General features: G+C 43.1%; 2 protein-coding genes across 2 annotated transcripts; one reads left to right on the forward strand and one right to left on the reverse strand.

Annotated features, from left to right (window-relative positions):
• Positions 1–2,614: 2,614 nt before the first annotated feature.
• On the forward strand, positions 2,615–9,915 carry LOC146960386 (uncharacterized). Its single transcript, XM_085772422.1, has 9 exons — positions 2,615–2,791; positions 2,975–3,109; positions 3,244–3,419; positions 3,667–3,803; positions 4,409–4,502; positions 4,700–5,029; positions 5,148–5,319; positions 6,687–6,826; positions 7,148–9,915. Exons 1-9 carry the CDS (start codon positions 2,698–2,700, stop codon positions 7,469–7,471), a joined length of 1,602 nt encoding a protein of 533 aa, XP_085628548.1. The 5' UTR covers positions 2,615–2,697; the 3' UTR covers positions 7,472–9,915.
• Positions 9,916–15,444: 5,529 nt separating this feature from the next.
• Positions 15,445–26,383, reverse strand: LOC146960387 (enteropeptidase-like). The gene is made up of 14 exons (XM_085772423.1): positions 26,239–26,383; positions 26,024–26,149; positions 25,789–25,932; positions 25,600–25,710; positions 25,356–25,479; positions 25,173–25,268; positions 25,044–25,093; positions 24,831–24,896; positions 24,578–24,722; positions 23,174–23,355; positions 22,903–22,998; positions 15,950–16,089; positions 15,763–15,817; positions 15,445–15,661 (listed from the first exon to the last, which is right to left on the reverse strand). Exons 1-14 carry the CDS (start codon positions 26,381–26,383, stop codon positions 15,534–15,536), a joined length of 1,608 nt encoding a protein of 535 aa, XP_085628549.1. The 3' UTR covers positions 15,445–15,533.
• Between the last annotated feature and the right edge of the window lie 636 nt (positions 26,384–27,019).

Here is a 27,019-nt window from a genome sequence, read left to right on the forward strand (position 1 = left end):
AGCCACACTGTTCCTCCGTGGACTCACTTTCAACCACCGCTCCGTCCAGACTCGCACTCTCTGCTGTGTAACTCGCGGAAAGCACTGACAATTGGTCCAATTTGCGGAAAAGTTGCGGTGATTGTACAAAATTGCAAGATCGCAAAAATTTGCGGGGATTGGCTGAATTTGCGTTAATTGTTGCGATCGCAACATCGCAAATTCCTGGAGGGACTGGCAAGTGGTCCCATTCAAAGGAAGGCATAGGCAGTGTTGCCAACTTGGCGACTTTGTCGCTAAATCTGGCGACTTTCCAACCCCTCTTGGTGACTTTTTTTGTCAAAAGCGACTAGCGACAAATCTAGCGACTTTTTCCCGTAATATTACAAACGTTTCTGGACCTGAAATCACGTTATCACAGCTGTTTTCAACGAGCAGCGGCGCTGCCGCGGGCACTCACACACAGCAAATGTGCCAGTGTTATTTTTTTGGTGTTGGTGTTAATTAACAGGTGTTACTATTAATTTTACTCAGAATTGATCAAAATTAACTCCCCCTAGAGTCAGTTCCCGATAGTGTCAGTGTTGATTTCCGTCGTTATTAGAATCACTCTGAATTTACACTCTGGCTCGTTAAATTGGCCACACCCACCGTTTGAATCGCTTGCCGTGGCAGTGACTGGCACACTGGTGGCACACAGAGTCAGCACGCAGACTGAGCACGCAGACAGTACTTGTTGTCCAAATCTCTTCTTTGGAAGAAGAAAGAAGTTCTTTCTAAGGTAAGGTAAGTTTCGGTTGATAAAATTCTGTCTTTGGGAATGATATTAGTGCTTTTTTTTTTTTGTGCTTGATTTTGGCTGCTAGCTAGCTAGCGAAGTTGGCTAGCTAGCTAACGTTAGCTTAGCTCGCTAGCCCTGACCAACACTGCGCTGGACCAGGGTTGAGCTAATATTAGTTCCTCAAATTAATAAAAGTGTCTATAAAAGAAAGGCTTTTGAGTAACAGGAATGTATTGAAAAGGTTGTACACGATAGGAGTATCGAGACACGGGCGGTTGGGTCCGCTAACTTACAGTCTCTTAAAGGGGAACTAAACCCCTCAGTTTTGGATGACGTGCTCTAAGCTTGAAATTCAAAAAATGCCTTGATTATGGGCGGGACTCCAGGGGCTCTCCGATCCCCCCTCCCCCCTCCCCCCTGCGCCCCATTCACACCCGCGAAATCACACAAAAGAGAAAAAAAAGTAATAAACACACATCGACACTTCTGCTAGCGCTAACGAGCTACTAACGAGCTACTAACGAGCGACTCAGCACTAGTAGCGTGGACACTACTAGGAGAGGACGCCAGAGCCGTGACACAGCATCTACAGCTGATCCGCCGGCTCGTTAGCTCGTTAACGGCTCGTTAGCGCCGGCGGCAATAACGATTCCCGTTCAGGCAGCTGTTAGCAGCCGTTAGCCGCAGCAGAGCAGCTAGAGTGCCTAGCAACCGTTAGCGGCAGGCAGCAGCCGGTGCTGATTGGTCGGGGAGCTAGTGGCCGGTGACGAAAGCTGCCTCCAAAACGTCATCTGCCTCCATCTCAGCCAATAGAAAAATTCGATTGTAATAGCCGTGTTTCAACCCATAGAGGGCAGTCACTCTACATTTTTACTACAAAATACACCAAATTGAAATATTTTGACTAAAATGTCAAAAGTTGGACCAGAATCAACTGACAACACTACCTTATACCCAAATACATTTGTTTTCAGCAGAAAAAAGTGGTTTAGGGGTTTAGTTCCTCTTTAAGGAGAAAAAAAAATAGGGCCGGGACTTTAACGCGTTAATTAAGATTAATTATTAATTAATTAATTAACACGTAAAAAAAAAAAAAAGCATTTTAATCACACTTATTTTTGTACCGCGGAACGTTTCTCACTGGATGAGTTTCAGGCGTACCGATTATACTGGAGCACAATCATTTAATGAGTTAAAAAGCCGCCACTGCCCATGGATTTATAAAGTTTTAATGTAGACTGAACGCAGCTCAAACCAACCCGGTGGTGACCAAGCTTTGATAAAAACACCGGACCCGCGCTGGTTTACAGTATCTTCCCGTATTTTAGCCCGGAGCTTTAAAAAAAAAAAAAAAAAAAAAGCGCTCGTAGCGGTGCAGCTGAGAGCAGCGGAGTTTCCTCTGCTGCAGCTGAACAGCTGACATGTGGTCAAGACGTAGCTACAGACCTGTCACTGTCTCACTGTGCATTTCAGAGCTCTCTGTCTTCAGGGACAACATGGAGCTGCCTGTGTGATTGGTTAGTTTTATCAATGTTTACATCAGGCTGAGTTCAACAGATTAGTTTATGCTACTGTGATTTAAGTAGTGAAATACAGTAATCACCATAGTGTAGTGGCAGGAAAGACCATTTAATCTGTATTCTCGCTGTTCTCAGGTCAAATATTTATATGCGATTAATTTAGATTAAGTATTTACAAAGCCTCTAATTAATTTGATTAATTTTTTTAATCCAGTCCCGGCCCAAATAGTGTTTTGTTTTGTTTTTTAACAGCATTTCACCCTTCTTCATCATGGTCAGTGTCATGTTGGCTGTCATGTGTGTGGTAGGCGCGGTAATTGTACAGTGTTCAAATTACCCCCACCCCTGGGGAAACACCGGGTGTAAATGTAAGAAATTAGGAATAATAAATGATGCCATTCTTGTCTTTGAAGCGACATGCTGGTTCCTGTAGAGTATAAAGGAGTCAGCAAATGGGTCAGGGTACCACAGGCGGAGGACGAGTACAATTACTCCCAGTTTTTGCAAGCAGGTAACTGTTAGGCTAATTTGACTGTCATGTTTATTTGTGCATTTAGGGTTTTCCAATGTTTTTCCTAGAGACTACAGATGAAAATCAGTTTTCCTGTTAACTCCGGTGTATTTATAGTTCATCAGCTCTGTTCAATGCATGTTTGTCCCTCCCAAATCTTGCTTACAGTATCTTATGTTTCAGTGCTGGCAAAATTCAATTTGCCAGGTTCTGCTTCCTTGAGCCTGAAGGATTCCTCTAACGTGGAAGTGGATTCGGACATATTTGATGAACTCTTGAAGTCATCTGGGGTGTCATTCAAGGCAGAAGAATGTGATGGTAAGGGATTGCAGGCTTATATTTTTTATTTTTTAAGAATTTGAGTCTGTTTTCTACAAATAAATTGAGCTGTAACTCGTTTCCTCTTGTGGTCAATTTCGTCATTTACAATGCAAGGCTGTGTGGTTTCTTAGGTAGCAATGCTGAGGAGTTCTCAGAGGGCTCATCTTTATCAGACTGGTCACCATCACCATCACGTGCATCCCAAGGGTCATCATCAGGTTCTGACTCAACACTGATACTGGAATCAACCAAAGCTCGGAAAAGACAGCTGGTTGAAGGACCCCTGGATAGCAACGTTGCAAGAGATGTAAGTTGACCACCTGATATTGACCCTGATGTCAATTAGACCGATGTCAAACCTTACATTAAAATTTCACAATAAGTATATTAGTACTGCAGCTTCAGTAGGTGTCAGACTGAAGACCCAGAGCTCCGTTATGTTAGCTAATTCTCATTTATCATGCACCCCCTAACCAACTGTTACATCAGCCCGGGGCACAGGCTGAAATACCTACTGTACCTGCAGTGTGAATGTTGTGCAATTGTCGTTTCAGAATGTTAGAGTTGCTCTGTATTCAAAGCCTGGTGGAAGAGAAGTATTCAAAGAGTACGAGAAAACAAGCGCCATCAGTGATGTTACAAGAAGAAAGATGGTAAACATTCTTGTGGCAGATATGGTGGAGAGCCATGGGTAAGTGAATGCACTTGCAGGTTGTGGTTGTTTTGTTTTTTACCTCCAAAAGTCGCTGCTGATTATGTCTTCACCCACACTCATGTGCACATCAAGGTTATTATAGTTTTACATTTTTCATTAGTTTTATTTTTATTTAGCTATTCAATTGGCTTTTTTGTTTCAGTTCAGTTTTTATTTTTGAGGAATTGACTAGTTTTTATTTGGTTTTAGTTTTTCAGATTTTAGGAGAAAGTCTCAGTTAGACCACGGAAGATTAACTTCTGTTTTAGTTGCAACCCATAATGTTCCCATCAGTCCTCATTTTCCATTCACTCTTATCTACCTGTTATCTACTCGTAAGGTGTACCATATTGAGCTGTGGCGTTTTCTTCCTGCAGCTTTAGCATCTCTAACTACAACTAAGCTGATGTTATCTGATATTCACTTAAGTTTTAGTTTTTGTATTATTATTGTAGTTCTCATTTTTGGAAAAAATTTAATTTTTATTTTCTGTTTACTAAATTGTTTTTTCACCGCTAGTTTTAGTTTTAGTTAACTATAATAACCCAAGTGCACATAAATGAAATTTGCAGTTTTTGGAGGAATGATCTATCTCTTTTCAGGAGGGTTCCTCCGGTGAATGTGCGGATCCTCTATGCACTTGGGATTACAACACTGTTCCCTAAATTGAGGGACCCGGATTCCAAGAACGGCTATGTGAGTATAAACAGTAATGCATCCCATACATTCTGTGTTGTAAACTGTTTTTGTCTATTGTAAGTCTGCCAGTACTGGGTGAGGGATCCCTGCTCTGTTGCTCACCCTGAGGTTTCTCTAGTTTTTTCCCTGTTAAAGAGTTTTCCTGGAGTTTTTTCTCAGTTGATGTGAGTCGATGTGTTTTTCTTTATCAACAGGAACATTTCTATGATCACCAGAGTGGTTCCGGCTACCTAGCGTGGAGGCTGAAAACTGTTCAGCGGAACTCTGCTCAAGACAGCAAGAAATCCAGGACCACTTTCCAAGAGGGCCCCAAGACTCCACGCAGTATCCGTTCAGATGAGGAGCAGTTGACCGGTGATGAATGCAGAGAAGCCATATCGGTGATGAAACACTCAAGTGATACAACCCTTGTCAAAAATAAGATGAAGGCAACATTCCAGCACAGGCAAAAGGTGGTTCAAGACCCGGATACTGCCTCTACTGTCCTGGATCTCTTTCCCAGATTCTTGGATACACCTGGCTTGGTAAGCATAAAATGAATTGCTGACGACTTTGTGGTTGCCTTATTTTGCTTGACTGTTTATTAATTGACACCCACTGAATGACACTCTCATTCACACACACAAACATTTTCTGTTTAAGATCGACCAAGACTTCACAATGATCTTTGGTGAGGAGGTGTCTGGTAAATTCCTGTCCAAGTGGCCAACATTTTTCAAACCAAGAGTCATCGCAGATTGCTGCAAGAATCTAACCCCGAGTCCGCATGTGGATGAGCTACTTCTGTCTGCACAACAGGAGTCTGATGATGGTGGTAAGTGTTAATTGAATATTATACAACAAGTAGTTCCGACCAAGCAATCTGATTGGTCAATAAGACATTTAGAACGTGCTCAAATCAGCATTACAGCACGGCTGACTCATCACTGAAAATATTACTTCGCCATGTCATGTTGTTTACACATCTCCATGGCAACATGGACTTTTCCCCCTTTTATTTTGAAAAACGTCATTTATTACTGGTGAAAATAAATCACAAACTACAACACTGACCTCCTGTAGGTTGTTCCTGTCAGCTGCCAAAGTCACATTTATAGAGCAATTATTTTATTTTATTTTTTGTTAATATATTGTAAACTTCCCCGTTACAGCCGAGAGGATTGTCTCCCTCCCATGTGTGTAACGTTACAAAGTCGGAGAGACACGAGTTGTGATCGCGGTGAATATGTTTTTAAAATATGGCCTGGAGCTGAATATTTCATTGGATAAAACGGAGGTGATTACCTGTATGTTTCTCTCTCTCCCTCTCTCTCGCTTGCGCCTTTTGGGCTTTTAAATAATCTGGAGTAATCGTTTGGCTTTCTCTATCAGCTGTGTCGGCGACACGGCGCTATAACTTCATTTACATGCGAGTTTGCGGTTGTAGAAGCTACTATGTGAAAGGAAAAAAACGGCATCTTTGTTATAACTTGGGCGAGTTTGTGCAGTGTTGATTTAGTTCAGGAAAGTCCGAGACCGCGTTAAAACATGAACGTCAGCTCAGAGTTCACTCATCTGGGACTAGAAAATCATTTCTGTTGCTAGGTCGTTACTAAGGTTCGGACTATTTGCTGTAGAGGTGAACTAGGTTCCATTACACATAGGAGTCTACTGACGTGACTGATTGTGTTTCAGTTATTAGTCAGACCCCATTTATTTCCATGGAAACGGGAAGCACACTCGCAAAAAACTTTAAATTTTGAGAGCAAAACGTCCATCAACATGAATATTTATTTAATTATACGCTTTATTTTGTTGGTAATTGTTGTATAATCGCAATATTACCCTCGAGGGTGTGCTTAAACGTAATTTGAGCACTTCGGTGATGCTTGCGGACCTCGGCGCAAGCGCCTCGGTCCTGACCGCATCACCGTCGTGCTCAAATGACGTTAAAGCACACCCTCTCGGGTAATATTGCTTAAGTGGACACAGTAGATTGCACATGCCTTCAGTGTACACAACAGAAGTGGACATTGTTGTGTTCTTTCATGTTTTTGGCCTCTTTACTACAAATCACATACTGCACCTTACTGCTAACCATATTCAATCCATGGTTAATTTAAGAAAACTTTACTATAACTCATGCTCTAATGCTTATAACGAAATAAAAGACATTTTATAGTGTTACTTCTAATTCTGCAGTGTGGCATTCTGAAGAGTGGGACTCTGAGATGGCCGCCATCCTTCTGCTGCTTCACCTCTTGCCTCCAACAGTTAAAGGCAAGAAGGCCGGCAAGATGAGCGCATCGGAGGCTGCTAGACACCTGATCAAGTTCATGAAGGTATTTTCTTAGGACTGTACATCACTGATGCAAGGTCTTCATGTCAGCTGATGTAAGGTTTTCAGGAGCCAATATGGCAGGGTAATTGGGGGGGTGCAGTTAAATCATTTTTAAAAAGTCATCCATCCATTCATCACACAAAAATGAATTAATGTTGTGTACATTCATAGATCCATCCCTGAATTAATTACTTGTGTACATCTATCAAATATTAATTAATCAAGTTGTGTATTGCGGCGCATCCATTCATACAGTCAGTCGCACATGAATTAAAATGACTTGAGTAAAAACCTTAACTCTCTCTCTCTCTCTCTCTCTCAGGTGGGGTCAAGCATGGAGACCTTCCTTAAAGAAACTGGCCCCAAACAGCCCTTTCTTCTCGGTGTTGGAGAAAGAAGCAACAGCATCCAGGATTTCTACATCATCCTGGACCAGAAGGCCATTCCCTGCAGGATGCAGACCCCAGTTGCTGCCTTTGATGAGCTCTTCAAGGCGCATTATGCTTTTGCCGTGTCGTATGATGATGCGCTGTCCAGCTTCTTCATCTTCATCCAAACCACCGTGTATGGCATCGACGTCGGCAAAGTGAAAGAGAGTCCTCGGGTAAAAGAAATCAGAGCAAGGCTTCTCCACTGTGAGGTTTGAAGACCGATACATTTTGACCAGAAATGTACACATGTTACATTTGCAAGGTACACCACACCAGTTGTTCAATGTTATTTAGACATTTGAAGTTTGAGCATGGATTGTATCCTGGAAGGTCTCTGCGCTTGAACTGTGGAGAGCCTGGTTGTTCATTTGTTTTTTGTACATATTCTGGTTACCAACGTCACCTATCTCGAGCACATAAAGACTATCTTGATCCAGATCCCGTCAGCAGTTTTGAATTTGAGCCTGTAGCTGGACCTTCCACACCAGTGAATGTGGATCCTCCTGTGAGGGTCACTACACATGTTCCAGTTGAAAAGAAGAATATACTGGACATGTGCAGCTCTGTTATTGCTCAGGTTCAAGCCTCAGGTGTTCCAGAGAGTACTGTGCAGTGTCTAGTTGGCTCAATGGAGGAACTGGTTAATGACATCCATGCTCACACAAAGGAAGCTGTTGTTAATTGTTTGTCTTCTGATGCATCTAGAGAAACTTTGGAGAGAGTTGAGAGTTGTTTTGATCAACTAGAAAACCCATTTTCGTGTCTTAACACAGAATCTAAAAGGATGAGGCATTTTGAAAAGAAATGGAATATAGTAGAACCTGTAGAGCATGTTCTGGGGGTCCGTTTTGATGTAAGAAGAGATAGAATAACAGGCACATATAGGCAAGTTCCGGTCAATGATAAGTTCATGTATGTACCTATCCGGGGGTCTCTCTCATCTATGTTTAGTAACAGTGAACTCTGTAACAGTTTCCAAGAAGTAAAACCACACCAGGAGGGATTTTACAGAGATATAAGTGATGGGTCCTACTTTAAAAATCATAGTTTATTTTCTCAGCAAGAACCCGCTCTTCAGATCCAGCTATACTATGACGATTTTGAAACTGCCAATCCATTGGGCTCAAAAAAGGGAGTGCACAAACTGGGATGTGTTTATTTTGTTTTGAGAAATTTATCACCAAAGCTCAATTCTGTGTTAATGAATATTCATCTTGTCGCTCTCTTTCACTCAGAGGATCTTAAGAAATATGGGTTTGAGCCGATTCTGAAGCCACTTATTGATGATCTTAAGATTTTGGAGACTGAAGGAATACAGTTGCCTTTTTCAGCTACACCTGTGAAGGGTTCAGTCATTCAGGTTACAGGAGACAATTTAGCTCTACATACACTTTTTGGTTTTGTTGAATCATTCAGTGCGACGTACTGCTGTAGGTTATGTTTAACTGATAGAAGTAAATATCAGTCAGTTTTCAGTGAAGATCATCCAGGTTTAACTCTACGTTCAAAAGACCTTCATGTTGAGCATGTTCGTGTCATCCAGGAAAACCCTGCTTTGAAATCAACATTTGGTGTCAAACGAGACTGTCCACTCAATTCCCTCCAGTTTTTCCATTCATCAAACAATTACGCTGTAGACATAATGCATGACCTGCTAGAAGGAGTGGTCCAATATGAGTTAAAGCTTGTGTTTCAGTATTTGATCAAGAATTCAATATCCCTGAGTTCATTGTCTGAAAGAATTGTTAGCTTTAATTATGGATACACACAGAGAAAGAACAGGCCAGGTGGACTTAAGCTGGATGACAACAGCAAAGATCTTGGACTTAATGCTATCCAGTCTTGGTGCCTCCTACGCAATGCCCCGCTGATATTTGGAGATTTAGTTGAAAGAGCAGATACCTGTTGGCAATTGTTACTCCTTTTAATTCAAATTGTAAACATAGTGTTTTCACCAACTGTAACTCATGGTATGACTTGTTATTTGAAACATTTAATTTTTGAACATCACAAACTCTTTAAATCCATCTTCCCAGAGCACAATCTCATTCCAAAACATCACCATATGATCCACTACCCGAGCTGTATTAGAAGAATTGGACCACTCATACACATTTGGTGCATGCGATTTGAAGGAAAACATAATTTCTTCAAGAAATCTGTTAAAAACTTCAAAAATGTTGCAAAGACTCTGGTTAAGAAACATCAGGCTCAGTTAGCATTTCATTTTGAGAACTTTTATTTCCAAAGATTACAGTTTGGTCCGATCTCCGAAGTCCTGGTCAGCAGTATAGAGGGTGGAGAGGTGCTAAATGAAGCTTTTGATGTGTTGTCAGTTTCCACCACTTCCTGGGTCAAAAACTATGGCACAGAGTATCAAGTTGGGATGTATGTGGTTACTGGAGTTGAAAATGAGATGCCTTTGTTCAACAGGATTGACAGTATAATTGTTAAAGACAACAGTGCCTATCTTTTGATTTGTAAAGTCTCAAATATTTTTTTTGATGATCATTTAAATGCATTTGGTATTGAGGAGAAAAATGAGGTTTTCACAGTGATCTGTGTAAATGACCTGGTATATTACAGACCTTGTGATAGGCAATTTTCATATGACACCGATGACCAAGTGTACCTTGTTCCATACTGTAATTATATGTGAATCCATGCAGACTGTTAATTGTGAATGTGGTGTGGTGGCTATTTAATAAGAATGTTTTTCTAAAGAAGTGTTTGCCTTGTGTATTTTTTGTGATGGGTTTGTTGGTGGTTGTGGTGGTTAAGGGTGGGTGGGTTTATTGGTAGTCAAATTTTACACCCATTGGTGTGAACGCATTGGTAGTCAGTGTAGCATTTTCAACCGCAGTAGTGTAACACTTTATTAAAATGACACTAGTGTAGAGTACTATTGACACTACACATATTAGCTAGTGTTAATTTTTAACTCTTTACAGTGTTGAAATAACTAGAACTGAGTGTAAAAACACTAAAACTGACACTATACATGTGATAGGCAGTGTTAATTTTTAACTCCCTACAGTGTTGAAATGACTATAGCTGAGTGTAAAAATATTAACACTGACACTATACACGTGTTAGTCAGTGTTAATTTTTAACTCCCTACAGTGTTGAAATTACTAGACTTAAGTGTAAAAATCTACACTGACACTAGTGTAGAGTACTATTGACACTTAACTAGTGTTGACCAGTGTTAATTTTTAACTCCCTACAGAGTTGAAATAACTATAGCTGAGTGTAAAAATATTAACACTAGTGTTAGTGTTAAATTAACACTGAAAAGAGTGGACGCATATACACACTTTCTCGGTGTTAAATTTAACACTCTCAGAGTTGATTCAACACTGGCATTTTTGCTGTGCAGGTATTCAGCCTACACACAGTAGTGTCACGGAGCTGCCTCCGCTGCATTCAGAGACGCACTGCTCCACGCCACAGACATAAAGAGCGCCGCTGGCCGCTGCCGCTGGCCGCTGCCGCCGGCACCCCCCCCCCGCTGAGATAACGACGTCATTTAGCGACTTTTAGCGACTTTTACGACAGCCAATAGCGACTTTGCTTACTGAGGAGTTGGCAACACTGGGCATAGGCTGAAACAGTACCTCCCAGCAAAGCCAAGCCAGTGGGGCTATAAGATCCTCCTCATGGCTGGTACAGATGGTGTGCCACACAATTTCGAGATTTACACAGGGAGAGCTGTGCAACCCCCAGGCCTACCAGATGTGGGAGCTAGTGGCAATGTTGTCCTTCGCTTGGCCCAAACCATCCCCAAACACGAGAACTATAAGTTGTTTTTTGACAACTGGTTCACAGGTGTGCCTCTCGTGCTCACACTGGCTGGGCAAGGAATACACAGCACTGGTACTGTTCGTGGCAACAGACTGCCAGGCAGCAACTTGATCAGTGATGCTGATCTCAAGAGAGCAGGGCGTGGCTCATTCACTGAGAAGACGGCTGTGGTTGGCGAAACCACTTTGAACTTTGCACTTTGAAACCACTTTGCATGTGGTTCGACAACCGCTCTGTGACCCTTCTGAGTGATTACATGGGAGCCCACCCTGTAACCGAGATTGAAAGGTGGGATTGAAAGCAAAAGATCATCACCAAAGTTCCCTGCCCTGCTGTCGTGAGAGAGTACAACAAGCATATGGGTGGCGTGGACTTGCTCGACTCCCTCATTGCATTGTACAGAACAAAGATCCGATCCAAGAAGTGGTACCATCGGCTCCTGTTCCACTTCCTGGATATGATCACTGTGACCTCCTGGCTGCTGTACCGCAGAGACTGCGTCAGCAATGGAATGAAGAAAAAAGGAACAGATGAGGCTGTATACCTTCAAATCATACGTTGCTGAGGCCCTCTGCAAAAGTGGGAAGGATTTGCAGCGTAAGAAAGGACGTCCCAGCTCATCCATTGCTGGTGAGTATGAGGAGAAGAGGAGAAAAGGACCTGCTGCCTTAATTCCAGTGTCTGAAGTCCGTCTGGATGCAACAGCCCACTGGACGGTAATGGCTGAGCAGAAGGGGAGATGTAAAGTCCCTTGATGCACCGGTACACCAAAAGTGAAGTGCCATCCAGGTGTGTCTGACCTCACAACAATGGTCAGGCACACCTGGATTAATTGGTTGGTCCAATAATGTAAGACAGGAAATAAACGAGCTGGCTTATTCAGGAAGTTGTGGAGCTGTGCATAAAGCCAATGGGCTCTATGCACAGCTCCAGCACTTCCTGAATTTAAGGCAGGTCCTTCATTTCCTGTCCTACATTGTTGGACACACTGATTAATCCAGGTGTGTCTGAGTAGTCACAATGGTCAGACTGCAATAACTGAGTGTAGAATCCTCGGACATGATGTGGGTTGCTTCTTTCATTGATTTCCTCAGCAGTGGAGATGTCCATCTCACAGTGTGCAGATGTCACTTCCACATCTTCTCACCTTTGGGGACAGGAGCGCAGCACAAATAGCTAATTGTTCCATCGTGTAGTGACATCCGTTTTCAGTTTGTGCAACGGCAACTGTAGAAGTTTCTGTTTCTCCTGCAGTTCATGATTTGCGATGGTGCTGTGGTGGAAGAAACCAGTGATTCGTCTGATCCTCCCAAGCAGTCTTGACACCGTAGTTAGCCTCAGAGCTCGTTGAGCAGCCAGGTTGAGAGCAGTGTTAATTTTGACAACAAATTCTAATTTAGTTTTAGTCTTAGTCTTTTGACTAAAATACAATTTAGTTGTAGTCATATTTTAGTCATCTGAAATATTTTAGTTTTAGTCTAGTTTTAGTCAACGAAATATCTTTAGAATTTTAGTCAGCTAAAATTACAGTGGAGTTAGTCGACGAAATGTTTCTCCAGAATATCCAGTCATTGGAATTATCCATCAATCTGTTATGGAGTGGTATTAAGGTTTGAGTCTACAATACAGGCACAGAAACAGTTGTAATATGGTGCATTTTGTTTTATTCATGTTCTTTTAACTTTCATGTTAATACTGAGTTTCAATCACATTGCTTTGGTTTTCTTTGGAACAGTTTAGTCAGTCTCCCATCTACTATCTCCATCATTAGCACAAAGTCCTCAGCTGCAGTTGTGAGTGGTAAATGTGTGTGTCCAGTCCATCTGGCCTGCTCCTTGGTCTGTTGTTCTAGAAGAACTGAGGGAAGCTGTAGAGATGAACTGCTGCTGGGTTGCATAGCAGCACTAGCTTTATCTCCACTTGGTCCATGGTCATCTGTGTCATCATCAGAGTCTTCTGTATCTGTGAGGGTGAATAAGGGGGGAATCAAGTTGTGATCTTTGTCGCTCAGTCCTCCCAGATCTCTCTGTCACACTACACACACACGCAGGCACACATGCACGCGCTTGCACACGCACACACGCGCAACGAATCAATCTTCTAATCAATACAATTCAGAGGTGGTTTCCTTTAGCTTCTATTGCATTTCATGTTTAGTCCTATAAACACGGTGGTTTGTCAGGTAATATAACTTTAGCGTGTGTGCTTACCGTCGCGTGTTCTGGATGAGCTCTGTGTAGATGATGCTTCACGTTGCTGGTGTGTAGATCGATGTGGGTCCCCGCGGTGCTCCGGTTTACAGGGGGTCCTGGGCATTGTCCTTGTTGTCATATGTGAAGTGTGTGACCAGATGTCATTTCTTCGTTTCCGTCCTAAACTCAGCGCTGATATTTCCGTGGTGTTGTGTTCATAACTCATGCTGTCGCGCTCGGAGCGCGTGCACCGCAGGACGCTAAGGAGCGAGGCCAGTTTTATTTTGAAATGTTTCATGTGCCGCGGCTGTGGCTCTGCTTCCGGAGAAATCAACATGATTGGACCTCTTCTCCATTCGTCCCTCCCTAACATTTTCGTCTCGTTTTTATTCGTTGACTAAATTGTTAATTAATTTCATCATCGTCTTCGTCATCACAGCTGACTTTTTATTTAGTTTTTATTTAGTTTTCGTCCGTGAAAAAGGTTCGTTGACGAATATTTTTCGTCATAGTCTTCGTCAACGAAATTAACACTGGTTGAGAGTATCGGCAAAACATGTAATATGTGCCAAGTTGTCAATCTGTGTAGCGGCGAGCATGTTGGCAGCATTATCAGTCACAATAACTAGATCCGCGACAGTCAGCCCCCATTCATCAGCAACAGAGTGAAACATGGCATTGACATTTACGGCAGTGTGGCTTTCGTGCATCACACGAGATTGCAAAACTCGGGATTCGAGCAGCCACGTATCAGTTATATAGTGAGCGGTTAAAGTCACAAAAGACTGAGTTGCTCTCGATGTCCATGCATCACATGTTAGTGCCACTCTGGCCGTTTTGGTCAAGCTAGGCACTTGCGACCTTTCTTTTAGTCTCTTGGTAAAGCTGCAGCACAGCTGTCTCAGTGAAAAACTTACTTACGGGATGGTATGGCGTACCTTGGCTCCGCTGTCTGCAACATGCAGATAAACCCCTTGTTCCCCACCACACTGTAAGGTTGCAAGTCTTTGGCGATGAAGCAGGCGATAGGCCTGGTTATTTTTTTTGCCTGCTCGGAGTTGGCAGAGAGTTTGGTGAAGCAATGCAGTTGAAGTGGCTGACTCTGCGCCGCAGGGCCGGCCCTAGCATTTTGGTGGCCCTAAACAAGATTTTTGTTTGTGGCCCACTCTAAGCACAAACACCAAATCACATACACTGCTTAAACTGAATACAGATATGTTTGATAGACAGATGTAACAATACTCAAGTGTTTTATGTCTAATCTTCCGCTCTAAGTACACTGAGGCCAATTTGTCTTGAACACGGTATAAAGAAATAATTTAGGCCAAATTTTCTGAAAAATTTCAAATCCCTTGTGAAAACACTCCCTCAGTCATGAGAACAAACTCTTTTGGTGCTTGAAATGGGATATGAATACAGTAATAGATAAGTGTAGAAAACAAGTCTAAAATGAAATTTTGTAAAATCACTTTTTGAGCGTAAATGTTGTCATTCTGGCATTCTATTTTCTATCTATTTTTGACCAGGTTGTCCACCCAGATTATGATCCTTGAAGGTCCTAGATATCATTTCTGTTGTCAAAACGCTCCATGTCTGTTTTTTTTGCTTTGCCCCCTGGGTGAAAGGAAATATCAATCTAGTATAGTGATGCAATCAAGAAATACATGTTAGCTACTGAAGAACAATGTACAACTAAATGAGAAATCAATCAATAGAGTGGTAGATAACATTATATACGATGTTACGACATGTATATTTGTGTAGTCTTATCTGTCATAAACAAAAGATAACGAGAGCTGGGACACCGGGGCGGCGGCGGCCCCAATCTTGCAAAGTTTTTTTTTCAGCCAAGAGACGGAATAAATGACATACACAGAGCCTCCATTCTCCCTCATAACAAGTTAAGCCATTTATTAAACCGTCACAATTATTTCAAAGCTGTTTAATCAAGGTAATAATGTGGCATAGTGAAGCTACAAATCCTGGATAGTTCATCTTTAAATATTGCTCCCTGTGCTGGCTTCATGGGACAGAGCCAGCTTTGTCCCAGCTTTGTTCACTGATTTAACTTTATTTACACATATGATAAAAAAAAAAAAAACATCATCATACAATCATCTATTAAAAAAAACAAAACATGATCACTTATTGATAATTGAAAACTGTATCAACAGCCAATCACACTTAAACGCTGAATTTTGATTGGTGCACATCACCTTTACCCAGGTGAGCCCAGCCCACTTCACAGAAGAAGAGACAAAACAAAGACAAAACTGTGGAATCAGAGGTGGGAGGGGAAGGAGGGGAATGATCGTCTGGTCTGGGCGATCCAGGAGGAAAAGGCAGAGACTCGGGCGTAGACTCCAGGTTTCTGAGGACGACCACAGCCAATCCCAAAGGAGGTCACACCTGTTCAGGACCAATCAGAATGTAGCACCTCCTAAAACTTTTTCTACATAGTAAGATTGTATGTGTGTGTGTGTGTGTGTGTGTGTGTGTGTGTGTCTGACCGATCTGAGTCCAGTGTCCATCCTCCAGACACATCAGAGGACCTCCTGAGTCACCCTGGAAACGAGAGAGAGAACAAACCAACACAGAGCTTAGTGACCCGTCTGATAACACTGCATCTGACCAACCAATCAGCACACAGAACACTTCCTCAGCTGACAATAATACAGAGTCCAGGGGAGTAGCTACCTGGCAGGAGTCGACCCCTCCCTCTGTGAAACCGGCACACACCATACTGGAGGTGATGTCATACTCAGGTAACTGATGCTGACACTGTTCCTGGACCAGCAGAGGAACCTGGGCCTCTTGGAGAACATCAGGGAGAGAACCTGGGAGGGGGTGGGGGTTTGGGGATTTTGTTTTGTAAACTCACATTTCTATAAAACATAACATCATGATACATTACATTAATACAGAAAAAGACAAGCTGCTCAATGACCTACTGAATGCTGCAATGGCTGCACTAATCAATAATCAATCATGTAACTATCCAGTAATATCGGATAATGAAATGAAAAATTAAGTAGTGGCGGACCATCACTACTTAACTGAATTACTTAATTATGTTATCAGGTTTTCATTATCGGCAGAAAAAACAATAACAATATGGACAGATATTACATTCTAATGCTAATATCAGGCTGATATTATCAGTCTGCTCATTCAGGTGTGTGCTGGACAGAAGAGCAGCGCCGCCTCGGGGCTCTGTATGTACAGAAATCACCACATTTACATCAATAAAGAAATGTTTTACAATTAAAGCAGAAGTAAGCGGAATGTTTGTGTTAATATAAGTCTTAAATAGTTATATCTCCCGACAGCAATCACTTACATAGAGTGTTTGGTCTGAAACACGGGTCTGTCAGTCACTCTTCTCTGCTGTAAGCCGAGGAGAAAACTTTCCTTGTATCCTACAACCTTTATCCAATGAGGAGAGAGAACGGCATAAAGGGGCGGTCCTCTCTGTGTGTGCAGCCAAGGGATGCGCGTGAATGTGGTGACGTAGGGACGAGGGCGGGGACTGCTAACTCCATCGGCTGACAAGAAGTTAGCCAAAATGACTGGATCGCTTACTTCTGCTTTAACTCATCGGTCTACGTTAATACAACAGAGGGAAATTTGTTGCGATGTGCTTGTTTTTAGTGCACGTCCACCGTAAAGTGTTCCGTTCACACCAGTAGCGTAGCCTGGGGGGGGCAGGTTGTCAGCTGTAAGTGACAGAGTGTGAGAGTCTGTGAGGGTCCAGATGCTGTAAATATGAATGGAACAGCACTTACACACTCTCACGACACGTTACCTTGACAACAAAATGTTGTTGACTCCGGTCTTGGGCCGTACTTTACCGTACTTTCAACGCGCACAAGGTGTGTGAGGTGGACGGACTCAAAACAAAATGTTCCCGGATCAGATCTGATCAAATCATCATCAATAATCACAAACTGCACACGTTAATACTGACAGTAAACTTCTTCTTTTTTTTCTTTCTTTCTTTTTTTTGGTTGTTGCTCTTGTCCATTAACAATAAAGAGAGCGGCGGAGCTCTCTCTGACCACGTGTGGTAATTTCCTTTTTTTTTTGAACACTTGCGTTCCGACGGCATCTCATGTGTTTGACTTCACAACGCTATGAACTGTGGGTAATTCCCCTACCCAAAGTCAGCATCGGTGCTGACTTACGGTAAGGGGGCAGTAAGGGCTCATTCACTGACTCACTGACTTGGTGATCTGACAACGGAACAGCCCTCACACACTCACAGACTTCCCGTGAACGCGCCTCTAAGTCAGTGAGTCCGTGAGGGGTCGGATTGGAATTGGGCCAAACTCACTCAACTAACTCACTCACTCACTCACTCAAGGGTGCCATCATGCTCATCATCATATTTCAGCACTAGCCTACTGTGGACCTGAAATTGCTAGTGCCGACATATAAAGCAAGACACAGTCACACAGGCCTACAGGCAGTCAAACGCTCACAGACACAGAGGCAGACTATATGCTTTTATTTTGAAAACGTCCCGTAACCGTCCCTGTCATATCACTGTCTGTTTAGCGGGTTGCCTAGGCAACAGTACGTTTGATTTGAACGGAGTCGGGACGGTTGCGGACAGTGCTGCTCGTAGTGACAGACCTAAGATCGCTAAAATGGGGAAAAACAAGTCAGGATGGCAAAAGTTGAAGGAGAAACAAAGGAGGAAGGATTTAGTGGCCTCTTGTGCTCCGCTGACCAACTATTTCTCCACTCAGCCCTCAACATCTGCCCAGATGCACACTGACCCCTCTACTAGCGGCGCTGTAAGTGAGACACATGCTAATGCTAACATCCTTCACAATGACGATGATGACAGTGATAGCGGTGAGGAGGAAAATACGTTTATGGGTGAAGAACATAATGACAATGATGAGGAGGAGGGTAGGGAAGAAGAAGACGACACTGATACAGAGGGTGGGATGAGCACAGACGTGCCGCGCCAGGCATCCACTATAACGCAGAGCAATACCCAACGGATCCCTTCTTTTTCTAGGAGAAGCCCATGACACCTCAGCTCATCAGAGAACTTATAGAGTATGGCCCTTGCCAACCAGGGCTGAAAGATGGCTATGACACTTTCCCATGCGATGAGGAAAAAAGACGCTTCCACTCTGCTTGGTACAAGCGCACTATTGGTCAGTCATGCACAGTGGACCGACAATGGCTAGTCTATTCTCCAAAATGCAATCGTATGTTTTGCTTTTGTTGCTGGATGTTTGGTAAGGGAGCAGGGCGTCAGTGGGCGGAACCAGCACAAGGCATCTCAAACTGGAGAAAAGGCGTAGAAAGAATAGAGCATCATGAAACCTCTGCTGCACATAGGGAGGCTGAGAAGATGTTTTTAATGACCAAGTTTCGGATAAGCAAAGACAGCACAGTGGTATCAGAGCTAATAAAAGCCGAGAGGGAGCAGATAGAGAGGAACAGGAAGGTTTTACAAAGGCTTATTGACACTACTTTATTTTTAGCTAGACAGAACTTGGCATTTCGAGGGCACAGGGAATATGCCGGTCTGGGTGCCCCATCTTCAAATGAGGGAAACTTCTTGGAGCTGTTAAAACTACTGGCCCAATACGATGCTATCCTTGAAGAGCATATGAGAAACCCAGCGACGCGCAAAGTGACTTACCTCAGCCCTGACTCTCAGAATGAGTTGATTTCAGCCCTCGCCAGCGAGACACTAAGCTCCATTATAACAGAAGTAAAGGCAGCTAAGTTTTATTCTGTAATAGTTGACTCTACTATCGACATTTCCAGAGTAGATCAGTTCTCTCTGTCCCTCAGATATGTCACAAAAGCTGGAAACAGTATTGTACGGTTTGTTAAATTTGAAGAGCTTCAAAGCAGCAATGCCGATGCATTTTATAACATGCTTGTAAATGCACTCGATGCATTAGGCCTGGATGTTAAGTTTATCCGAGGCCAGGCATAGGATGGGGCAAGAACAATGTCCGGTCACTTAACGGGATTGCAGACAAGGGTGAAACAACAGTGCTCAGAGAAGGCATTTTACGTGCACTGCTGTGCACACAATTTAAATCTCATCCTTCTGGATGCAGCCTGTTCACTGTGCAGCGCAAACCTTTTTTTCGGTACTCTAGAATCACTCTACTGTTTCCTTACTTCCAGCCTTCCTAGATTTAAGATCCTAGAAGAAGAACAGGCTGGAGGAAACTATATTAACCTTAAAAAATCTGTTGGACACCAGATGGGCATCTAGGAAACAGGCCACTGAATCTGTGATGCAAAGTCTGCCAGCTATAAGCGCAGCCTTGAAGAGAATAAAAGAGCATAATCTCACTTCACTGAAGACAGCATCTGAAGCGGACGGTCTACTTCACAAGATAAGCACATTTGAATTCAAATCGATGTTGTGCATTTGGAATACTACACTGCAGAAGACATACATCTTGTCCAACTACCTCCAAAAAAGTTCAATAGACATCAATACAGTCCAGCTGATTGACATGTGCGTGGCACAGCTCAACAAAATGCGCACTGATTTATCATTTGAACAAATAGTGAAAACGGCACAAAACATGGCTCGGAGATGCAGCCCTGGAATGAATGGAACACAATGGTGAGAGGAACAAGGTTCCATGATGGTGACACAGTTCGAAAAAAGGTTCAGAGATTTCCACAAAATCGCAGCACTCTTCTCCGTTCTCAACCCTCAAAACTTTTCCAGCGATGACGCAGCTGTCAGAATGCCGGAGACCTGTCCGTATCCAACCAGGTGGTCAATGAATTTCTTTCTTTCAGTGCTCTACAGTATGTACTGAGTTAGAAATAGAATTGAGCACCACAGCCATTCTGCCATTCCTGATTTCCAATAACATGGACGGCATTTCCCAACATTTCCATTTTGTATCGGATTTATGGAACACCACAAAACTATCTACGGGCAAGCATGAAGGAGGCTAGACTCTCAAACCTCGCCTTACTCTCCATCGAGAAAGATATTGTCATTGATAAAGAGAAGGTGGAAGACAGGTTTGGGAGACTGAATATGCCTATACTGTACATAGTTCAAGCTGTTCGGCCAAGTCTGTTGGACGTTGGATTTTTTTTTTTTTTCCTTTTACAAATGGACGTCCTTTGATGGGATCTGACGCTGAACATGAAGACGTAATTGGTGAGTTTACTTGTTTAATATTTGACTTAGCTTGAAGTTGCCATAAATCTGCGTGGCTGTATGATGATTTAATCTGTAAAATCCATGGTAGTGCCCATGGTGCTGGCTCGCTATTGTCCTTACACTTAGGGCCGGATTTACTAAGGTCCAAGATAGCGGGCGCTAAATTGTTTGCACCCGCTAAAATGCAGGCTTGGGGAGTAACGGACTACATGTAACGGCGTTACGTAATCAGGATACAAAAAAAAGGTAACTGTAGTCCGTTACAAGTACAGAAAAAAACCCGTAATCAGATTACCGGTACATTTGATAAAAACGGAGATTACTTGGCTGATTACTTAACATTTTTAAAATCAACCACAGGCTATAGAGCGGCTGTAGAAGCCACTCGCCGTCTTGTTGTATTTCGGAGTAGAGGCACAGAGCTGCTCTGCCTCTTCTGCCCGTACGGTGTGTGTGTGGCTGAGGCTACGCTGCCTCATTGCGTAACTCTACTGAGTGTGAGCGGCACGTACGTTCACGTTGCTTTCGTGAATTGTAAACAGACGCCCCCTCGGTTTTAGTGTCCAGCAGTGTAGCGGCTAATTCAACAGCAGTGATGGATAACCGTATCGGAGACGCTCCACAACTTCATGAGCTTCATCTGAGGAATAAACGACAGCTTTTACCTGACGGGAGACCGACGCCTGAGCTACGGTAGCTAACAGCAGCTAACAGCTAGCAGGGTTACATACTTTCTCTCTCTCTCTCTCCCTCTCTTCTTTACACACGCACGCACACAGCCCAGGTTGTCTGTTGTAAACCTTGTAACAATAGCTTGTTGAGTACTATTGTTGCTTCGGTTTGAGTGTGGATTAATTGTTAATGGTTTGTTGTGTTGCTAATGTGAGTGGTGGTCCAATATCACGATCCTGTTATTGATGAGTTGGGTTTTAACAGCTGATCTGTGTACTGTAGATGGCGTGGATTATGATGAGAAAGTGTTGCAATGCACACATTTATTTTCAGACTTATCTGTGCAAAGTGCAAACCACTGTGCAAAACCTGTCTACGTGGATTGATGCGTGATGGCTGCGTGACTTCATTTGCATATGTTTGGTATTAAAGTAATCCAAAACTAACTAAAAGTAATCCGTTACATTACTTAAAATTTGTGATACTTAGAGTAAGTTACTAATTACATTTTTTAACAGGTAACTTGTAATTGTAACAATACATTTTTAAAGTAACCCTCCCAACCCTGCTAAAATGTTGCGTGTTTGGTTAGTGCACGCAAAACAGCTGATCTACTAAGAGTAACCCGCTAAATGACAACACGTGCAAACCGCAGTATTCAAATGATATTTGCATCTACTCCTCCCAGTATTTTGTGCGTTCTGGCAGAAACGCCCATATTTACATATTCATCAAGACAAACACGCTAAATGGATTGCACGTGCTATTTTGCCCGTTTGAGAGACGCAATCCTCGGTGCGCCCGGTTAGTAGATCAGGTTCCACATGTGTTTGCGCGTGCAATCACGTTTGCACACGTTTTAATACACGCAAACCTTTAGTAAATCCGGCCCTTAACGTTATGGTCTACTTTGTTGTGTCAGTGTGAGGATTATGTGGCTTGACTGTATGACTGTGACTGTGTGGCCGTAATATGATTTAACCATCACAAAATACTATTTATGTAAAATCCATGGCGCTGACCATGGTGCTGAAATAGTCTTCAGTGTTGTTTTGTTAAATATCAGCAGTTCACTCTTCACCGATAAATCCATGGCACTGTCCATAGTGTTATGAGGCAGAAAGAGAACTAGCAACACTGTCTTCTCCCGAACTATAAAAAAGAAAAAAAATTCTACTTTAGGAGAAGACACGGTTGCAGTTCTCTTTCTGCCTCGTTTAACTTGTTCGGACCCAGCACCTGGCTGCATTTCGGATGTGCATGAGCTTTTTCCTTTTTCACTGTCCATAGTGCTGAAATAGCATTGTTTACCACGTAAATTGGTGTCTTTGACTAACGATATATTAATAATAATAATAATAATAATGATGTTGTATTAGACTATATTTGTATAGCACATTCCTAATAGGCCCATTACAAGGTCTCGCCCCATCTGCATGACCCAGTTAGCTACACCACTGGTTCACACCAAAAAAAGGGAAACATGTTGGTGCATGTGATCAGGATCGGGCACTGACAGGGTAATTACTGTCAAAATGTTTATGAGACAAGGGAAGTAGCAGTAAGCCACTGGCTAACCGTGGTTGCTAGCGGTTTTTATTTCAGGGTACTGGGAGAGAGGCCTGAGTGTGTGTGTGTGTTGTGAGAGAGGAGTGAAGGAGAGCACCGCCCATCACAGAGGAGAGGAGAATTGCATTGCCTCTGTAGAGCTCTATGGAGTGAATTAATTGTGGTGGGGAGGGGCATTTAATCTGCAGAGGCTGTGTCTCTGTGTGTGTCTCTCTGTGTGTCCTTTGTGTCTTACCCTGCTCAGCAAGTCGTCCCCAGCCTGCGATGAAACACTTTTCTCCAGCTGTGATGTCCTGTCCCTCTGGAGGGAGACACACCGTCTGGACAGTTTCTGAAAGACAAAGGTGATTTCATCTGTCTCTGTAATTTCATTCATTCGGAGAAAAGTCTCTGTTACACCAAAACTAAACATAACCATTCAGAGTAAATTCATTGTGACATGAGGTTTGTTACAAAAGCAGAGTTGACACAACAGGAGCATTGAGATTCTCTCTGGTCATACTGACGGGTGAAGTTGATTGGCTGCTGCAGGTGCATCATAGCGATGTCGGCCTCTTTGCTGCGTCTGTTGTAGCGTCTGTTGATAACGATGTGATCGACTCGTCGGGTCTGGACATCCTCAGAGTTCATGTTCCCCTGAGCGTGGAGACCGAGGACGGCCAACCAGGACGCTAGGTGGACATTCTTCCTGTGGAGAAGCAGCTGAAGTCTTTACCATGTCTTTATGTTTCTGAGAAGATGGCTGTTGGTTAGGTTAACTGGCGACTCTGTGGCCCTGTTTACACGACAACGGTCACGGATGAAAACGGCAAAATATTTCATCGGATGTGCCTTTCGTTTAGATGGTGACTGCGTTTTGGGGTTTGAAAACGCAAAAAAGTGAAACCACCCTCCAGAGTGGAAATCTTAAAAACGCTCCGCCGTTGTGTCCCCATTTAAAGGGTGAAAACGCAAATGTCTGCTCCGATTGCTACGACCTGTGGAGGGCATGGAAGGCAGCATTACGATCGCTGACCTTAGTGCAGGATAAGCGGTATAGAAAATGAATGAAAAAAAGTTTTAAGTAAGATTTAATGACTGTGGGGGCTTTGCGTCAGACAGTTCACATCCCCACATCGTCCATTAATTTCCTTATAACTGGACACCTTGAAGGGCATTACCTGCTTATACCATGGTCACTTACCAAAGAAATAAATATTGTATCTATTATTTTTACTTTAATGTGTTTTACAGTTAAAACCACAAGTTTTTCACAAGCCACAGCTGGCAAACTATTAAATAACTCTTGTCTGCAGGCAAAAAAAGGAGACCCGCTGTGTCCACAGCGTAGAGCCACGGCGACTGATAGTTGATTAGTGGAGGGACGGCTGATTATTATTTCAGAAGGCCAGTGCGCTTCTTACCACCTGTGTGTTACCAACTCCAGTGGTCATGATGTGCTGAAGAAAAATTGTTACCAACTAGCGTTTGACCCAGCCCAATAATCAGGCAATTTGACCAGAAAATCTTTACAAGTGTCCTGTAACCCTGCAGCCAATCAAAATTGAGCATTCACCCAAACTGAGATATAATATGAACTGATCCAGGTGCCAACAGTCAGTCTAGTTTCCTGTTTAAATCCAGTTTCCTGTTAGATCTGGACTAAAATTCATCTTCATCATAAAACACAGTGTTTGAGAAACCGTCCCTCAGTTTCTCTTAAGAAAATGAGTTTGGTCAAAGTTAACCCTCCTCAGTTGACTTGGTATCAGAGGTCAAAGGCCACATGATGAGAGTGTTTGAATCATGTTTGAGCATCGAACAAAGACAAAGTGTCCAGGAGTGTAACATCAGACCTGTTCAGGTCAGTGATTGTGTGTGTGAGGACACTGTGTAACTGTTTGGACTGAGCGGTAATGTGAGTGTCTGACCCATAGACACAGTGAGCAGCAGTCAGCAGCCAGTCGCTGCCAATCAGGGTGGCTCCACACACGTGACGCCCTTGCCACTGCAGAGACACCATCCATGGCCACGCCCCCTTTGCAGCCTCAGCCCCGCCCACCACTCGGGACACACCTGACAGGTGACAACAAACACACAAACTTACTCAGAATCTACAATGAAGCTGAGACATCAAATCATCAATAAGAAACTGAAAATCAGGATTTATCTTGGTTCCTGTACCCGATTTCCTCTCGTCTGATTGGTCCATTTCTCTCGTGACATTAGGGGTCTGACGAAGTCCACAAGCTACAACACACAGAGGTTTTGTCAGTTCACCCTGAAATAACCTTTGACTTAACATTAACAAATGAAGTTGTTTTTACCGTCAGTGTTTATCAGTGTACTGTAGGACTGTGAACTCTTGTTACATGTGTAGTTTATGAGTGTACCTACGTTGGTTGTCACAGGTGAGTGATATCACTTTCTCACTGCGACAAGTTTCACTGTAAAAAAAATTAAAGTAATTTACTTTCCTAAAACATTTTAACTGTTTCTACACTTATTGGTCCTGGTCTTCAGTACCTGACAGTGGTTTCCAATGTTCCTTCACTGGAGACTGTGATAGTTGCAAACGGTGAATCTTGTGGCCGAGACGGCAGCAGTGATGCATCCCCAGACCTGAGGGTCAGAAACCAGATCTGAGATATCAGGACTCATGTGACACCTGACTTACCTGTGTCGTAAGTACCAACAGGTGAGAGTTACCTGTATCCCAGATACTGACAGGTGAAGTCAGACAGGTGAGGCCTCCAGTTGTCAGCACACACAGTGTACAGAGTGGAGATGAGTTGAAACTGGAGGCGGCTGGAACCGTTCACCTCCCACACAACTAACACAGGAAATAAACAGAGATGGGCTGAAGACAGAGGTTGTTATAGGCATGACCACCAGGGGTCCTTATAATAATGATGATAATAATGATAATTATGTTATTGATGATTAAACTCACTACAGTCAGCTTCATCAGAGGCATCAGGACAGTCAACCACAGCATTGCACTGACTCTTGCCATGGATACAACCTCCTGTCTGGCACTGGAACTGTCCAGCTGCACATGGAGCTGTACAGACACAAGCCATCACTATCAATAACCAGTAATACTCATCAACAAGACAATAAGTTTGACCTCTGACCTCACCTAGTGTTCCCAGGTCAACCCCGGAGGTGAAGTTGGCTCTGAATCCTCGACCATGATCTGAGCTGTCTGTAAAGAACCAGACTGTCATCTGATTGGATGTTGAGAACAGGTCATGGGTGGGGCCATCACTGCCGGTGAGAACAGCTGGAGGCAAAGAATGAGTGAAACCAGAAGATCAACAAACTTTGGTTCATCACAGTTACAGCTGGGCATTATGGGTAAAAAGCTACCTCACCTAGTAAGGTGGAGTTCAACCCCGCCCCATCCCGCACCTCTACAACGTCATGGGCTGCTTCAACATCGAAGTCTAAGAAGTGTAGCTGGATGTTTTCCCCCTCCACAGCATGGAGAGTCCACAGACCTGCAGCAGAGGACCATGGGTAATTTATTATGAGGGAACCATCCAGATGTAGAGGCTGTAGGTGACTTTTGACCGACAGGTGCACTCACACTGAGCTTTGTTCCCGTAGGAGTGTGGATAATTTGGTGAACTGAAGGTGGAATTTGGCTCCCAGAGGTCAAAGGGTCCTCCACAGTCAGCTGGGCCAATCAGAGCAGAGGGGGCGGAGTTAGTGTTCTCTTCACATATTATCATTAATAAGTAACTGAAAATGTGTTGTATATTATTTATAAACTTTGTTTAAAATAAAGATGAGGAATAAAAAAAATTATTATTATCATTTAATAACATTAACTCATCACATTGTTAATATGTAATTAGTAATATAGTAATAGAAATAAAAAGTCCAGTTAAAGGGATATTCCGGCGTTAGTTTAACCCATGGTCTAACACACCATGACACCGAGTAAGACCCCCCCCTGCAGAGATCAACTTTGCTGGCCGCTAGCTTCTCTAGTTGTAGGCTAGCAACTTCAGCAAAGACCGCACAATCGCAATACTGTTGTCTATTCCTCCACCAGCCAACCGCCATCAAAAAAGCTGCTCATAGCCACAAATAATGCTCAGAACAGCACCAAACTTCAGCAACAGTACAAACAGGGTCCCAGCCCATCAAACACCTGCTGGCTTTGCCTGGTTTCTATTGAAAAGAGACCAAAACACAACTCTCCTCCAGCTGCTGGCTAGTTATGGGGAAGCCCTGACAAGTCGATTACCGAGTGCATCAGTGTTCCTCTCTGTCTGAGTTGAGCAAAGCTGCTGCATTTTGGAACTAAACATCACTGGCCACCCATGACTTTTCTTACTGCACTCGGAAATTGACATGTTAAG

This window comes from Trachurus japonicus, unplaced genomic scaffold (genome assembly GCF_045865225.1).
Source record: "Trachurus japonicus isolate A0001 unplaced genomic scaffold, Traja_1.0 AP030423.1".
NCBI lineage: Eukaryota > Metazoa > Chordata > Actinopteri > Carangiformes > Carangidae > Trachurus > Trachurus japonicus.

Excerpts from the sequence above, each read along its gene's own strand:
- LOC146960386 (XM_085772422.1), top strand. The coding sequence starts at position 2,698 with ATGCTGGTTCCTGTAGAGTATAAAGGAGTCAGCAAATGGGTCAGGGTA. Across the intron at positions 2,792-2,974 it reads CTCCCAGTTTTTGCAAGCAG|TGCTGGCAAAATTCAATTTG; the intron begins GTAACTGTTAGG and ends CTTATGTTTCAG. Across the intron at positions 4,503-4,699 it reads CGGATTCCAAGAACGGCTAT|GAACATTTCTATGATCACCA; the intron begins GTGAGTATAAAC and ends CTTTATCAACAG.
- LOC146960387 (XM_085772423.1), bottom strand. The coding sequence starts at position 26,383 with ATGATAATATGTGAAGAGAACACTAACTCCGCCCCCTCTGCTCTGATT. Across the intron at positions 26,150-26,238 it reads CTACGGGAACAAAGCTCAGT|GTCTGTGGACTCTCCATGCT; the intron begins GTGAGTGCACCT and ends CCTCTGCTGCAG. Across the intron at positions 25,094-25,172 it reads ACATTGGAAACCACTGTCAG|TGAAACTTGTCGCAGTGAGA; the intron begins GTACTGAAGACC and ends TTTTTTTTACAG.